General features: G+C 44.4%; 1 protein-coding gene across 4 annotated transcripts; it reads left to right on the top strand.

The window, feature by feature from the left end:
* The first annotated feature begins 6 nt into the window (after positions 1-6).
* usp20 (ubiquitin specific peptidase 20) lies at positions 7-11,561 on the top strand. 4 transcript variants are annotated; one of them, XM_068573934.1, is made up of 25 exons: positions 7-631; positions 855-959; positions 1,225-1,278; positions 1,553-1,615; positions 1,710-1,853; positions 1,949-2,051; positions 2,181-2,250; positions 2,384-2,497; positions 2,627-2,726; positions 3,809-4,325; positions 4,498-4,647; positions 5,149-5,261; positions 5,555-5,727; positions 6,580-6,674; positions 6,789-6,822; positions 6,950-6,995; positions 7,098-7,278; positions 7,390-7,516; positions 7,592-7,761; positions 8,620-8,701; positions 9,190-9,298; positions 9,385-9,487; positions 9,577-9,645; positions 9,736-9,904; positions 10,720-11,561. In XM_068573934.1, exons 2-24 carry the CDS (start codon positions 882-884, stop codon positions 9,891-9,893), a joined length of 2,853 nt encoding a protein of 950 aa, XP_068430035.1. In that variant the 5' UTR covers positions 7-631; positions 855-881; the 3' UTR covers positions 9,894-9,904; positions 10,720-11,561. The 4 variants fall into 4 exon arrangements, with proteins under 4 accessions (XP_068430035.1, XP_068430036.1, XP_068430037.1 ...); XM_068573935.1 differs by having other exon boundaries at positions 852-959; XM_068573936.1 differs by having other exon boundaries at positions 7-959; positions 2,627-2,705.
* The last annotated feature ends 3,487 nt before the right edge of the window (positions 11,562-15,048 follow it).

Raw genomic sequence — 15,048 nt, 5'->3', positions numbered from 1 at the left:
TCCTTTAAGCACTGCTACTCTAAGCAAGTGTCCCCCGCAAATCATAACAGACAAATGACACATGAATTGTAAACACACTGTGAATATTCAACTGAACCATTGTATTATTCGTTTCGTGCCACGCTCAACCGTGGAAAATCGGGGGCCAATTTAAACGACGTACAACACTACATCACTTCCGTAAACAGGGATATTTACCATCTATTAAAATGGTTTATACTGTTAAATTACCCACATTAGGCGTATGGTAAAGATACCAACAATAATAACAATGAAAGCTGCGGTTTATTTTTTTAATATCCGTTGGCTGGGGTTGTCAGGTCGACGTCTCCGCGTTTCCTCCTCCTCCTCCAGCCCTGCGTCGTGCGGGCCGTGCTGTGAATGAGGGCTGGCTGGGTGGGAGGGGAGTTGTTTAGGGATGGTGGGCTGGGGTATCGCGTCTCTCGGCTCAGCTTCTCCACATCCTGTCCGCGTACTGTCGCCTGCCCGCATCCAGTCTAATGGATCGTTTCCAGGAAGATTGAGAAATAGCCTTTACCATCGTGGCATATGCTTATGTTGGTAAATAAGTTGGGATTCATAACTGCTGTTGTCATCGCTGCAGTGAGGAGATTTTCGTTCTCTCTCTCTGGTAAACACAAGGCCTTTCAGCCGTCCCATGTGTAAATGTGGCGGGTTTATTGTGAAAAGATGATCTAAACACGACAAGAGACATCTGCCTTATGTGTGCGTTATCAGCCAGAGACGAGGCGCAGATCGTGTGTCTGTGCTGAGATGTTAAAGCTAGCTCTAGCTACAACAGCTTGGCATCTGTATCACTACAGCTGTGTCATACTGCCATGTCAAATTAGCAGACGTCCACCCGAGGAGAGTGAGTAGCAATGGCCGAACAAGAGATTTGTCCTCATCTGGATTCCATAGGCGAGGTGACCAAGGAGGACCTCCTGCAGAAATCCAAGGTGGGTTTTCATTCATTTCCTGGAAATGTCAAAGATGCCCATTCCAGGTCATTGGCTGTGTGTGCCAAGGCCTGCACGTCCCTTCAGGTTGTTGTAGCAGCCTCAATACTGTTGTAATTGTAATATTAACCACATCAGCTGGAATAAGCCGTCTTCGTAGGTTGTCTACAGTGAAAAGCAGCCGTGCAACAGCTTTTACTCTTTCTGTGCCAAAGAGGTGTTTGTGGCGTTTCTTCTGATCCTTTCTATTCAATTTACGCTGCAGGGAACTTGCCAGTCATGTGGAGCCGGGGGCCCAAACCTGTGGGCCTGTCTGCAGGTAGTGTCTTTTTAAAATCCTCTCAAATCTGCTCTCTTGTCTGTTCAAGGGTAATTATATAAATGATGACCACGGCAAGTTCAACTACCTCCGTCTTACAGATGAGAAGGCCAGCTGACTGCTTAATAATAAATGATTAATTACGTAAACTCAGGAAGTCAAGCCACTACATAACATGGAAGTTGCGGAATCGATACGCTGGGGTTTATAGTCTTGCGTGAAATTAATTTATAGGATTCAGAAGCCCGTCTAACACTGTGTCTCTGCTCTGTAGAGCGACTGCCCATATGTTGGTTGTGGAGAGTCCTTCTCTGACCACAGCACGCTGCATGCACAGGTAAAAACCCTCACACTCACAAAACATACCTGTCTGTTTACCTCCTCGGTGTTCGGTGAGGAGAGAAAAACATTTCTGGTGTGTTTCCTTTCAGGCGGAGAAGCACAACCTGACTGTGAACCTGACGACGTTCAGGATCTGGTGTTATGTATGCGAGAGGGAGGTGTTTCTGGAGCACAGGCCCGCTCTGCTGCCGGTACCTGCTGCTCCCCACCACCACTGTAAAGCCACAGAGCAGGTACGACTTTGCCTCCCAATCTGACTCTGATTTAAATGACGAAAATGTTCCTAACTCGCCTTCTGATTTATAGTATCTGTTCATCTTTTTCCTAGGAAGCAGCTCCCCAGCCACTTAGTCACCCACTGAAAGCAGTACCAATTGCTGTGGCAGAGGAAGACTGTTCAGAGTCAGAGGAGGATGAGCTTAAACCCAGAGGTAGCACTGTCAACATGTCTTCTCCGTAAACAACACAACACATGGATTTCTCAATCCTGTTGTAGTGAAGTTTATCTTAAGAATTATGCTATTCGATTAAAGTGTGGCTCTTGTTTCTCTCGTTTCTAGGCTTGACAGGAATGAAAAATATCGGAAACTCCTGCTACATGAATGCGGCTCTTCAAGCCCTGTCCAACTGGTGAGGTCACTTCCTCTCATTACATTTGGCCATGGCCAAGGATGCGTTTCCTCTCCTATGTTTGTGAAGTTATTTCCTTTTATTTAAACAGTTGTGTTGATGTTATTTTTTTCTCCCTCCCTTTCCTCACTAGTCCTCCTCTCACTCAGTTCTTCCTGGACTGCAGTGGATTAGTCCGCACTGATAAGAAGCCTGCGCTCTGTAAGAGCTACCAGAAACTCATCTCAGAACTCTGGCATAAAAAACGGTAATAAGCACACAACAAATCTGTAATATGACTTGAGACAAGTGCCAGAATTCTGCAATACGAGACTTTTCTCTACTAGTGGATCATTTGCAGTATATTAACTAACTCTCATGGCGGCTACCCTCCCAGGCCCAGCTATGTCGTGCCTACCAGTCTGTCTCATGGCATCAAACTAGTAAACCCCATGTTTCGAGGTTACGCTCAGCAGGTAGGGGCAAGCAGCCAGCAGGTAACTACACCTGGCATCACTCAACAGCTTGACTCGGTGTTGTTCTTTGTTTGTACACATTCTTCACACACTACCTAATATGGCTTGTATTTTTGCTATCAACAATCTGTTATTGATAACCAATAATAGTTTTGGGGGGGGATTTTTGTATTGTTCTTATATTCTTTGGACCAGACAAAGTCATAGATGCTTTCATAACCCCCTCTTGTAGAGCGTTTTGTCACGTTCCACAACAAAATTGTACAAAATTGTCCATGCTGAATTTTGATATAAATATTTTTTGTGTGTGATTCCTCATTTGTGCTTTTTCAAATAATGTAATAAAGAATCCCTTTCAAGTAAACCTTTATAAGAACATTGCAATTCAAGTTCTGTCTGTGCAGAAAATAGCTTATTGGGGCTGAAATTAACCTGTTTTGCACTGAATATCTTTTTAATATAATGTGCAACCTGTGCCAAACAAAACAGAATGAGTGCAGATATGTGTGAGCCATCACGTTGTATCAGTGTTAGCGGCTGCAGGGAGCCTGCTTTCCTCTACAAATCTTTTTAAACCGGAGTTGCAGGCACTCTCAATTCCAAAATTTCAAGCTATTTTTTTTATTTTAGAGTAACTTCGTGATCCAATAGGCATCCTGTAATTGGGTGAAGATAGAATATCTCACCAAACTGCATGCATAAACGTAAAAACAAAAAAGCATCTGTGACCTTTGTCTGACTCTGTGGAAGAAAGAAAAGGTGAACTATTTCTTGAAATACACAAATCAAAACTATGTGTGATTCTTTGTAAGACGTTGAATCTTTCTAACTGATGCAGTTTTAAAATGTTTTCATGATTTATTCAGGCTCATTGCATGTTATGTTATTGCCTGTTTGTAATGGGTATAATAAGGTTGTGTTTGTGCCACTTCTTACCAATATACACAATTTGCTTTTTTGTTGCAAATAAGACTCGCCCTTCTCTTTCCACTCTGCTGTTTTGAAATAGCCCTTTTCCTCTGCAAAACTCCTGTATCTGTGTATGTAGCCGCCCTCATGCATCCTCCTTCTGAGTGAATGCGATGTGCTTTCTCTCGCCACAGGACACCCAGGAGTTCCTGCGCTGTCTGATGGACCAGTTACACGAAGAGCTGAAGGAGCCGCTGACAGAATGCAGCATGAGCAGGGAGGGGAGTGACGTCGAGGAGATGAGAGACGGAGAGCGCTCGCCGTCAGAGGATGAGTTCCTGTCCTGCGACTCCGGCTCCAGCAGTGACCGCGGGGAGGGAGGAGTGGCGGGCGAGGGCGAGCTGCTCCTGCAGGATGTGTGCGACGGGGTCAGGTCACCGGCAGCGGGGGGGATCGCGGACATCAGCGCCGCCGGGTTGATCTCCGAGAAGGAGAGGCTGAAGGAGAGGAGGGTGTCCGGCTCGCCGCTCCACGGAGGCTCGCAAGAGATGGACGAGGACGCCGATGTCGACACGGCGGCGGAGGACCGGGTCGCTGAGAGACGAGAGGAAGAGGAGGTGACGCCCGCCGCGAACCCCGAGGTCCAAAGCCAAGAGAACAACCAGTCGTCTGAGACGGGGCAAGGGCAAGAACCCAGCAGCAACACCTGCGGTAGGCCAGCAGGATTAAGAAAGTGGATTCTACAACGTGACATCCCAGGCATGCGGCTTGTTAGCATACTGTCAATACTGTGCATCTATAATGCCCTTTCTTCTTCTTCTTCTTCTTCTTCTTCTTCTTCTTCTTCTTCTTCTTCTTCTTCTTCTTCTTCTTCTACTACTAGAGCCAGACAACGAAGCGTCAATGAACCAGCCCCAGTCCACTCCCTGCAGTCCTGTGCGAACCCTTCAGGGTCTACATCCCAAACTGTCCTCCAGTCCACCTCGATCCAGCCCGCTCCGCTGTGCAGGACCTGCGTACTCCTACAAAAAAGGTAAGGAAACACCCCGTAGTTTAACTCGGGGAGTCCAGTTTTCACACTCTGCCTCGGATACGTACGCTTGCACCACGTGAGAGTACTAAAGGGCACACTCATTCATTTATTTGTGTCATTTAAGGTATATTGTATGCTTTGAATCCTCATGTTGGTTTAAATACTACATTTTATCACTCTTTATTGTTTACACACAGATTTCACCACATGTTTGATCATGGAAATTTGGTTATAAGTTATGGAAATTTTGTTTAAAGCCATGGAAATTTGGTATAAAGTCATAAAAATTTGGTTAAAAGTCATGGAGATCCTCTGGTCAGAATGTGTATGAACCCTGTACAGAGGGCCTCTTTCTCACGTTGCAGTCCCTCAGCTTCTCCAGGTTGCTGGCGTTAAGACGCCGGCTCTATCTGTGGCGTTAGTGAGGCAGACGGCGGTCGTGAAGTCAAACGACGCTGCCTCTCCTCTGACATCCCCCTCTCTCCGTCGTGAATCTTTCAGCTCAGCTGCAGCTCGGCGCCCGCAAGAAGAAACAGTCTCACTATCGCAGCGTGATCTCGGACATCTTCGACGGCTCCATCCTCAGTCTGGTCCAGTGTTTAACCTGCGACAGGGTGAGCCACGCTCCGTTTCAACCACCAGGGGGCGCCACATGTTCAGTCACAGAGGGGGACGTTTCAACTGAAAGCATGTCCTGTGTTATTGAGTCATTCCTGTATTTTATTGTGATTAGAAAGAAACAAAAACATAGAACACTCTTAATAGAACAATTCACATTTTAAAAACATACACACTGATTTATTCAGATTACGCTCTATTTCCATGACATAAACATTTATTGCTTGAAGCTCTCCTCTTACTGATGGAGGCATGCTGGGTAAACCTCGTCCCTCTGAATGTGTGGCAGGTCTCTACGACAGTGGAAACCTTCCAAGACTTGTCCCTCCCTATTCCCGGGAAAGAGGACTTGGCCAAGCTCCACTCATCCATCCATCAGAACCTCCCTGTCAAGACGGGCGTGAGCCCCGACATTTACGGCTCGCAGGGCTGGATCACCTTCATCATGGACTCCATACGCCGGTCAGTACCTTTTCGGAAGGAAAGGGGAGGAGTCGGCATGTTTGAACGCATGGTCGTGCGTTTTATTTTCAGTCGTATTGTTTTTACTCGTAACTTGAGATTTGCTTAACAAGTTGTGACTTATTGAGGGAGTTCCTTGCAGAGAGAGAGAGATAGAGATAGAGAGAGCGAGAAGGCGAGAAGGCAAGTAGAATCATGAGGGTTTTTTTAAAGATAGTCACGCCCACTTTGATTGCTTGTACATAAAAAAAAGAAAATCCACATCTTTGAAAATTAAACACCTTGAGGGTTCAAAGAAAAGTGTTGACGTCTCTCCACAGTGAAAGCCGCTCTACGTGGTTGCAGGGAACCACATGAGCTGTAAACAAATAATTCATTCGCACACTCCTACCTCAACACAAAAGATGCAGGCGAGGGCATGCGGGCATCACGAGGGATGCTGAAGGGTCTTGAGGACTGATGGGTGGGAGGAGATTATGCAGACTGAGGAGAGCTCTGGAATTCCTGATCCAGTGTTCCAGGACGAGATCGGAGCGCTGAAGCTAACCGGAGTGACTTCAACGTGAACGTAGGAATCACTTCCTTTGCCAGGAGCATCTGCACATGCCTGGACTATGATGCCTGTGTTCATCATCTTACATATTGGGACAGAGGTGCGGAGGCGAGCCTCGGCGCGCTATTTGCTCATCTTCCAGCAGTTCCCAGATTTCAAAAGCACCATCGTTAGATTACATGAGATTAGATATTCCTTTATTACTGTGGGGGGATTTCCTGATTACAGCAGCAAACAGGGTTTGGTGAGTCTTGTCAGAGGCTCTGTGGCGTAACGACGGCGTCTCTTTGCGTCAACAGGTTCGTGGTCTCGTGCATCCCGACGTGGTTCTGGGGGCCCATGGTGACGCTGGAGGACTGCCTCGCCGCCTTCTTCGCCGCAGATGAACTCAAAGGTAAAGGATGCTTCATTGCGCTCACCCACTATTCAATCTCTCGCTTTGAAACATTTTAAATGTCACGTCAAGATGAGAAAATGCATTTCAAAATGTACCTTTTTTCTTTCGCAGGAGACAACATGTACAGCTGTGAGAAATGTAAAAAGTGAGTATGTTTAGTAAATCCAGATGGAGGACATGAATATAAACTGGGCAACAGCTGAAACACTTCAATTTTAAAGGACGTTTTTCATCTAGTCTTTTTTTTTTACACAGTATTTTGCTTTCTACAGGTTGAGAAATGGTGTCAAATATTGCAAAGTACTTAGACTTCCGGAGGTACACATTTATTTTCTTTATCTGATGTTCCTTCTTGCTGCAGATAACAACGGTTGAGTGTCTCCGGCGGTCGGCTTCATAACGTTGTGTGTGTTTGTGTAGATTTTGTGCATCCACCTGAAGCGCTTCCGGCACGAGGTCATGTACTCGTTCAAGATCGGCAGTCACGTCTCGTTCCCGTTGGAGGGCCTCGACATGCGGCCTTTCCTGGCCAAAGACAGTCCATCCCAAGTCACCACTTATGATCTGCTGTCGGTCATATGTCACCACGGCACGGCAGGAAGTACGAGACGTCACATCAGAGCAATTCAAATGTCATTTCAACACGATGAAGCGAAGGTTTTAAATGTTCTCTCTCACATTGCTTTCCCCCCCCCCCCCCCTGGTGCTGCAGGTGGGCACTACATAGCGTACTGTCAGAACGTCATCAACGGCCAGTGGTATGAGTTTGATGACCAGTATGTGACGGAGGTCCACGAGACGGTGGTGCAGAATGCGGAGGCCTACGTGTTGTTCTACAGGTAAGCATGCGAAGGCCCCGCAACGCCCAACACGTTCATACACCCAATCTCTTGACTGCACTTTGGCCTTCGCAGGAAAAGCAGCGAGGAGTCGGTGAGAGAGAGGCAGAAGGTTGTGGCTCTGGCCAACATGAAGGAGCCCAGCCTGCTGCAGTTCTACATCTCCAGAGAATGGCTGAACAAGTTCAACACCTTCGCCGAGCCGGGACCCATCAGCAACCACACGTTCCTCTGTCAGCACGGAGGTGACGTTTGATGACGCGGAGGAAACGCAAACATGCTTCAAAGGGGATTCCGAACGTTGTTTTTAATGAGGAGATGCGGTTGAGTTGCATTATGGGAAATGTAGGGTGCTTTTGGAACTTGACAAAGATCAGTTTTTGGATCCTGCAGGTTTCTTTAGTATTTATTTGTTTATTTTGCAGGGACAATGCATCAACAGTAGAACTGTAAGAGAGGCTGCTTTTCATCTGCTGCTCCGAGAACAGAAATGACAACATCTCCAATATTATAACACAACTAAGATTCATCGATAGACAGACAGTAACGCATCGAAGCAAAAGAAAAGTGTACATTCAGTAGGAGCACATTCATTCAATTAGCAATTAGCTAATCTGACCATTTAAAACAAACACCAAAAAGCTTCTTGTGAGTCCAAGTAAACTCATATTTGTTGATCAGTAGCTAACACTCAATGGTTTATGTTCCAGGCATTACATTTCAACAGTTTTACGACAAATCAATACACACAAATCACACACTTTTTTACAAAAACCCAGCTGCTACTTACACAGATTTCTTTTACCAGCTGTTAAATTGTAAAGGTTTAGTTCTTTTGGGGCCTCTCGAGACATCTCGGCTCTTAAAACAAATAATTCTTCCCCAGATATTTTTATGATATTTGGCTCGTCTACTCGTCTCACTTGGAAAAACACGTCTTCAGCGGTTCTGTGCGTTCCAGTTCCGTTGTTCTCCAAGCGGACCGCAGGGACGAGGGTGGGGATGTTGTGTAGGAGGAGAAGAAAAAAAATCTAGTAGCATTCTTACTGGTACAAGGTCAAATAACGTGTCCTTTAACGTCAATCCATTGTGTCTGTGTCCAGGGATCCCACCTAATAAATACCACTACATAGACGACCTGGTGGTGATTGTTCCCCAGAACGTGTGGGAGTACCTTTACAACAGGTAAATATGCAGCATCTCACCGTTTCACAGCATGATATGGATCCAATGTGAAACCCACAGAGAGCGACACACAACATTTATTTCAAGCAGCTTTTTTTCTGCAAAAAAACCCCCAAGAACTTTAAAATCTCCATTACCTGCAGCACCAAACATCATACAAAAGGAAGTTAGCCACGAGCGAGAGCGCCTTACAGCGGAAGACACGGATATTTCCCTTTAGGAGTTTGTGGAGAGGCCAAAATATTTGAACATTTTTTACGTTTAAGTTGTCAAATCTGGTTTCTCTGTTTGTTTTTTCCCTGGATGGAGCTCAACAGCGGTGTTTATGGAAGAAAAATGGCTCTGAATAAATCTGCATGATGGCAAAATTGTAAAGAAAGGCTATGACTGAACGTTGATGTTTTGGCTGCATATGTTTACGTCATTTGTGTCAATCAGTCCCGATATATATTTCTAATAAATGTTTATAAAACCGTTTCTGTCCTCAGTTTTGGAGGCGGGCCCGCAGTGAACCACCTGTATATGTGTGCCATCTGCCAGGTGGAGATTGAAGCTCTGGCTAAACGCAGGAAGACAGAAATAGACACTTTCATCCGGGTAAAGAGCCGCGTTCACCTGCTCGTCGACACGTCTTCGCGCTTTGTGTTGGGCCGCTTGAATGAGCAGCTTTCTCTCGCCCACAGCTGAACAAAGAGTTCCAGGCCGAAGAGGCGCCGACGGTGATCCTGTGCATCAGCATGCAGTGGTTCAGAGAGTGGGAGGGCTTCGTGAAGGGCAAAGACAATGGTACGACCCCGCAGGACGTGGTGCATTCAGCTTCATCGTCTTTCTGTCTTTACGTACATATTTCTCACCCGTTTTTTTTGTTTTCTTAGAGCCGCCTGGTCCCATCGACAACAGCAAGATCGGGGTCATGAAAGGAGGGCACGTGCAACTCAAGCAAGGTGAACACCTCGGCGCTAGCTCGTAAAGTAGAGAGAAAAAAGACAGGCGGTCAATAAATCCTTTTTTTAACGTGCGTTTCTCGCCCTCAGGTGCCGACTACGGTCAGATCTCGGAGGAGACGTGGCAGTACTTGTTGGGTATTTATGGCGGAGGCCCCGAGATCGCGGTGAGGCAGACGGTGGCGCCGGCCGACCGGGACAGCCTCCACGGGGAACGGAAGATCGAGGCCGAGACCAGAGCACTTTGACAAGGAAAGAGGTAGGAATGGAGGCTTTTCAAATGCCAAAAAACCCCACATCCTCGCGCACAGACGTTCATACGAACACCAACGTTACGAATAGGAACGCCATCACTAACGTTGGGTATGTTTCACCCGATATAATGTACCTGATAAAATATACTTCTTTAAAAATATATTGAAATACAACAATGCAAGGCAAGTTGAAGTACTCATCTTTCATTTTACCCTCAAGAACTTCTTATAACATGAAAAACACTCATAGGGGGGGAAAAAGGCTAAAAAATCAGGTGAAAAATTAGAAAATAGTCAATAAAACATCCATATAAATGTTTATTCTTTCAATCAAATTATTGTCTCTCATTCATTTGTGTCATGTAAGGTTTACTGTATACTTTGAATCCTCATTGTTAGTTTAAATACTACATTTTATCACTTTTTACTGTTCACACACAGATTTTTACACAATGTTTGGTCGTGGAAATGTAGTCAAAGTCATGGAAAATGTTGTTTAAAGTAATGAAAAACCCATTGTGTAGAATGTGTATGAACCCTGGTTAATGTTTATGGGTTAAATACACGTTCTGGTGATGTGTGACTCTTTACTGGAAGCTGTGGTTGTGGCGCTGGTCCACCCACTTTTTCTTACGTCAAACACATAAGCTCAGAAATTCCTTCTGGTCATCAGAGAGTAAGATAGCCGCATCGGGCGGCCAAGAATAATAGAGGCAGTGGATTCGGCGAGTACACAGCTGCAAATCCAATCCAGACCCTTTGAGCCGACGGGCCCATGATTTGTTCTCAACAAGGTTTTTTTCTTGTTCTTCCTTTTCAGGTCTTCTGTTCCCCCTTTTCCACTCCTGCCCTCGCGGGAAGCTGAGGAATTTGCACCTTGGTGAAGAAGCCTCGTCGTGAGCACTTTGTAAATGTAGCAGCGCACTATTCAGAGAGCGAGAGCGTGAACCGGTACTTAAATATCACGTAGTTTATTTATTGAATAACTCTGATCCTTAAATAAAACGTTGTGTCACATCTATGGAGCTGTTTTTGGTCGCTATGGGTTGTTTCAGCGGCTGCTGTGTAGACTGAACCAGTCTGCTGAGGAGGAAGAGGAGGAGGAGGAGGACAGAGCCACTGTGGGATGTTTTGGGTTCGAGCTTTTCTTCTTCATTGGAAGCTACAAACAAACCTTTCTGTTGTTTGCCTGCTTCCATGTCACACAGCAACACGTTCAGACATCGAGTGGGAGACTCAGACTCCTGCACCTTCGACCTTAAAGACACAACATAGCCCAGCGCTCAGGAATGGAAGTCTCTTGTTTGTGTTGAAGCCGGTGAAATGATCAGATTCATGAACTTTGAGGAAACACCACAGCTGGTTTGTGTCAAAGCACAAAACATGTCCCAAAAGACCATTTTCAGAGGGTTACCTCAAAAGCTTCAAAATGCATGTGATGCTACTCCTTTCTAACATCTACTGACTACCTACCTACCTACCTACCCACCTACCTACCTACCTACCTACCTACCTACCTACCTACCTAACTAACTAACTAACTAACTAACTAACTAACCCCTTTCACAGACAGATCCAGGAGTCAAACGCACAATAACGTCTTTTTTGGGCTCAAGGAAATAACGAGTCCCTCCTGTCCAGAACTATCTATAATCGGGCATACGGGCGTTAATGTAGATATATATATATATATATATATATATATATATATATATATCTTTTTTGTTTTTTCTGTTGGGTCCTTTCTTTAATCTCTTATTATACCAATACTCCATTCTTTAAAATCTGCGTTACATTTGTCAAAAGGGTAATGTCTTGTGCAACAAAATATTAGAACTGGCTTTCCTAATAATAATAATCGCTGACGCAGTAACTGTTGTTCAGAAGTTCTTGAGAAGAGATAAATCCAAAAAGACCATTGCTGCAGTACCTGTTCACACAGAGAGAGGGCAGTGTTTCCACCATGTAACGATCTGACTCACAATATATATGATATGTGTGTGTGTGTTTGTGTGTGTGTGTGTGTGTGTGAGTGTGAAGCTGTGTGCTCGGGATGTCACACAATAAGCTATTTGCTTGTGAAAATATTAATATGTGCAAATTGCCTTTTTGTTAAAGATGCATTTTAAAATTATAAATGTAAGAAGAAATAGGAATCTTCGCAGTGAGACCTACAACTCCTCATAACAGTCCCTTCGTGTCAAAAAGAGATTAGATTCAGATCTTGTTTTTGTTTTGCACGTGCGTCCGGATGAGTAAACGAGAGTCTGATGCAATTTAAACAAAACGGCTCCAAATATTAAAGTGTGGCAGCTGTTTTTAGGATTTAATCTTAAACTTTAAAGCTTTAAACTTAAACTGTATATGCAGTTGATCAAAGCCATTTTTTAATCTAATAATCTTTATTTAAGTCTAAAATCGACAAACGTCAGAAAAGCTCAAAGCCGAGCGAATAAACCACATCCTCTACTATCTTATTAAAGATAAAACACATGCTTCTTTTTTTACTCAAAAGTTCTGCAATATCTTTGCGTGCAACACATGAGAAACATAAGATAGCTAAAATCAAGTGTGACTTTTCTGTTATATAATTAATAATAATCACCATTGGTGAATGAAAAAGAAAGAAAACTGTAATTTTCAACGCCAAATTAATTTTAAAAAGTAAGAAAACTGAGTCTAATCTTCAGCTGCCATGTTGTATTCTGTCTCTTCGCAGCATTTAGGCATTGAGATCCGAAATATAGTCTAAACGTAGCCGAAATGTAAAAAATCTGACAATGTAATTAACGATGTGCAGTCAACCTACCTGTCATCACCACTCAGCTTCATCACCACGAATCCTTTCACATTATCATTTGATACCATGAATATAGACATCAATAATAGCAGCTTTAAGATCAAAGATAAGCGTTAAAGCCTACATGTGTATCATATCGTCCCTGTTTGTCTTTTCGCGTTAACCCAGCAGGAACTGAAGCTTCTTCCAGTTTTATTAAAGATCATCAAACCTCAGATAGCGCTGAATATCCTTTGACCAAAGCCATTAAATACTAAACAAACGGTTCATGCTAATCCTTTTATTTCTTTGACACATCAAACATGGACGCCCGAGTCTCAGTTTTATGCGTTGATGTGAGAGAACACAAACACTATTTGTTTGAAGAAAACAGCACACGTGCAGTGTGTATCTACCAGAGAAGATACTGATAAAACAAGGATTTGTGTGTGTGTGTTATATGTTCAGACATTGCCGCCACCACACACACACACACACACACAGCTGTGCACACAGCCGACAGTGGAGGCCGAGGCAGTGCAGCCTTAAGAAACGTTGAGTGGTAATTACTTTATTATCCCCACCCATGAGTTGTGTTTGCTTGTGTTACAGCATGCGCTGGTAGCTATGCGTGTGAGATTTCCATTTCACAAGACAACACACACGACATCACGAGCATCGCTGTGGTTAGACCGAGCTCATCACGACAGCCTGGAAGCGGCACAACGGGATTTCACTGACTCATGTGTTCCCCACATTTTGTCTGTGGCGACGATAATTGGGGATGCTTTGATAAAAAATGGGACTTCAGTGGTTCACCACAAATCACTGCGATGTCTTAATGTCTGTATAACTGTAGTGTAATTACTCGTGACGGTTAAATGATTAAAAATCCTTTGTCTTTGATTTGAAGGTTTTCTATTTATTTGCTGTGATATGAATATGAGGAGAAATAGAAAATGGAAAATAAAAAACAGGGACTGTTGTGTTTGGATAATCATTTTAAAACCACACTGATATTTCATTTTAAGATGAACTCCGATTGAAATGTTACGCTTCGCTTCTCGGTTTGTGAAAACCGAAGTATATCGTCTCTTAATAACCCTGGTGATGTCACGGTGATGTCATCGGGGTCAACTAGACTTCGTAGTAACTGCACATTTACAGAAAGTTTGCAACCCAGAGGGGATTCGGTTTAATTTTACACGTATGCTTTCTTGCTGAGAGATATTATATGTGTGTGTTAAATTAGAAGGTTGAAGCTAAAGGACAATTAGCTTAGCATAAAGACTGTAAACAGAGGGAAACGGTTACCTGGTTCTGTTCAAAGGTACGAAAATCCACCTAGCAGCACTTATATGTATATATTTGTTCATATTTTAATGTATAAAAACAACTTTACTCATTGACACAGCTGTTTCCATCTGCATCCAGTATTTATGTTAAGCTAACAGGCGGCTAACTCTTGTCAAGAAAGCGAATATGGGCATACTTAATATTTAAAAGTATTACTAATTCCCTACATGTCCATTTTGGTTTCATCACTACGCATCTGGAGTAAAGCTTTGACGAGGAGGTAAAGATGAGGTAAACACATTTTTGTGAAGGTATCGCTAAGCGTGGGAGGCCGCTGTGATGTCATCTCCTGTCCCGTACGCATGCTCAGCTGCATCCAGCCCAGACCGAGGCGGGCCGATGAGCAGATGTGATGCACATGCCGAAAGAGCGTTCTTGAAGACAGGGGAGCCGACTCCTGTTCAGGTAAGACACACACACACACACACACACACACACACACACAGCTTAGAGGACACAAATGCAACTGCAGCATCCGTCCACATCACAACCCCTAAAACATTGGCACGTTTCTTGCACGGCGTGTCTCATCCGAGCTGCGATGCCGTCCTCACACGCTGCGTTTTGGGGGTATATTGGCACTTAATTAAACATCCTGTAGAGCTGTAGTTTCACTGGCCTTTGCAGATGACATCACAGTGAGAATCCAGGACAGCAGGGGGCGGGCTTTAAGAGGGCCGCCCCCTGCTGTGTGCATGCTCTGGGATGGGATGGGCGTGGCCAGGAGCAGCAGACCACTTGCCCTTTCCAACCTCATCATCAATGTAATTTGCACTCTCGCTAATGGATCTGTGTGTGTGTGTGTGTGTGTGTGGTCCGCCTCGATTTGCATGATGAAGGTCAGACGATGGATTTAGGAGGGAATGTTGAGTGGAATGATTTCCAATGATGCATTGTCATATCTGAGCCAACGTGAAAGGGAAGATAAGCTGCATTTGTTCCCTTCTATCTCTGTAACGCTGTTCAATATGTTTTCTCACACAGATGTTCTTCACACGAAGCGCCAGTGTAGCT

Source organism: Clinocottus analis, unplaced genomic scaffold (genome assembly GCF_023055335.1).
Source record: "Clinocottus analis isolate CAN_PGR_092001 unplaced genomic scaffold, fCliAna1.0.p SCAF_13, whole genome shotgun sequence".
Taxonomy (NCBI): domain Eukaryota; kingdom Metazoa; phylum Chordata; class Actinopteri; order Perciformes; family Cottidae; genus Clinocottus; species Clinocottus analis.
The sequence above is the reverse complement of the archived record's forward strand: the minus strand, read 5'-3'. Positions and strand labels throughout refer to the sequence as shown.

Coding starts and splice junctions, on each gene's coding strand:
- usp20 (XM_068573934.1), top strand. CDS start 882: ATGGCCGAACAAGAGATTTGTCCTCATCTGGATTCCATAGGCGAGGTG. Junction 6,996..7,097: donor AAGTACTTAGACTTCCGGAG/GTACACATTTAT, acceptor GTGTTTGTGTAG/ATTTTGTGCATCCACCTGAA. Junction 9,646..9,735: donor GCACGTGCAACTCAAGCAAG/GTGAACACCTCG, acceptor TCTCGCCCTCAG/GTGCCGACTACGGTCAGATC.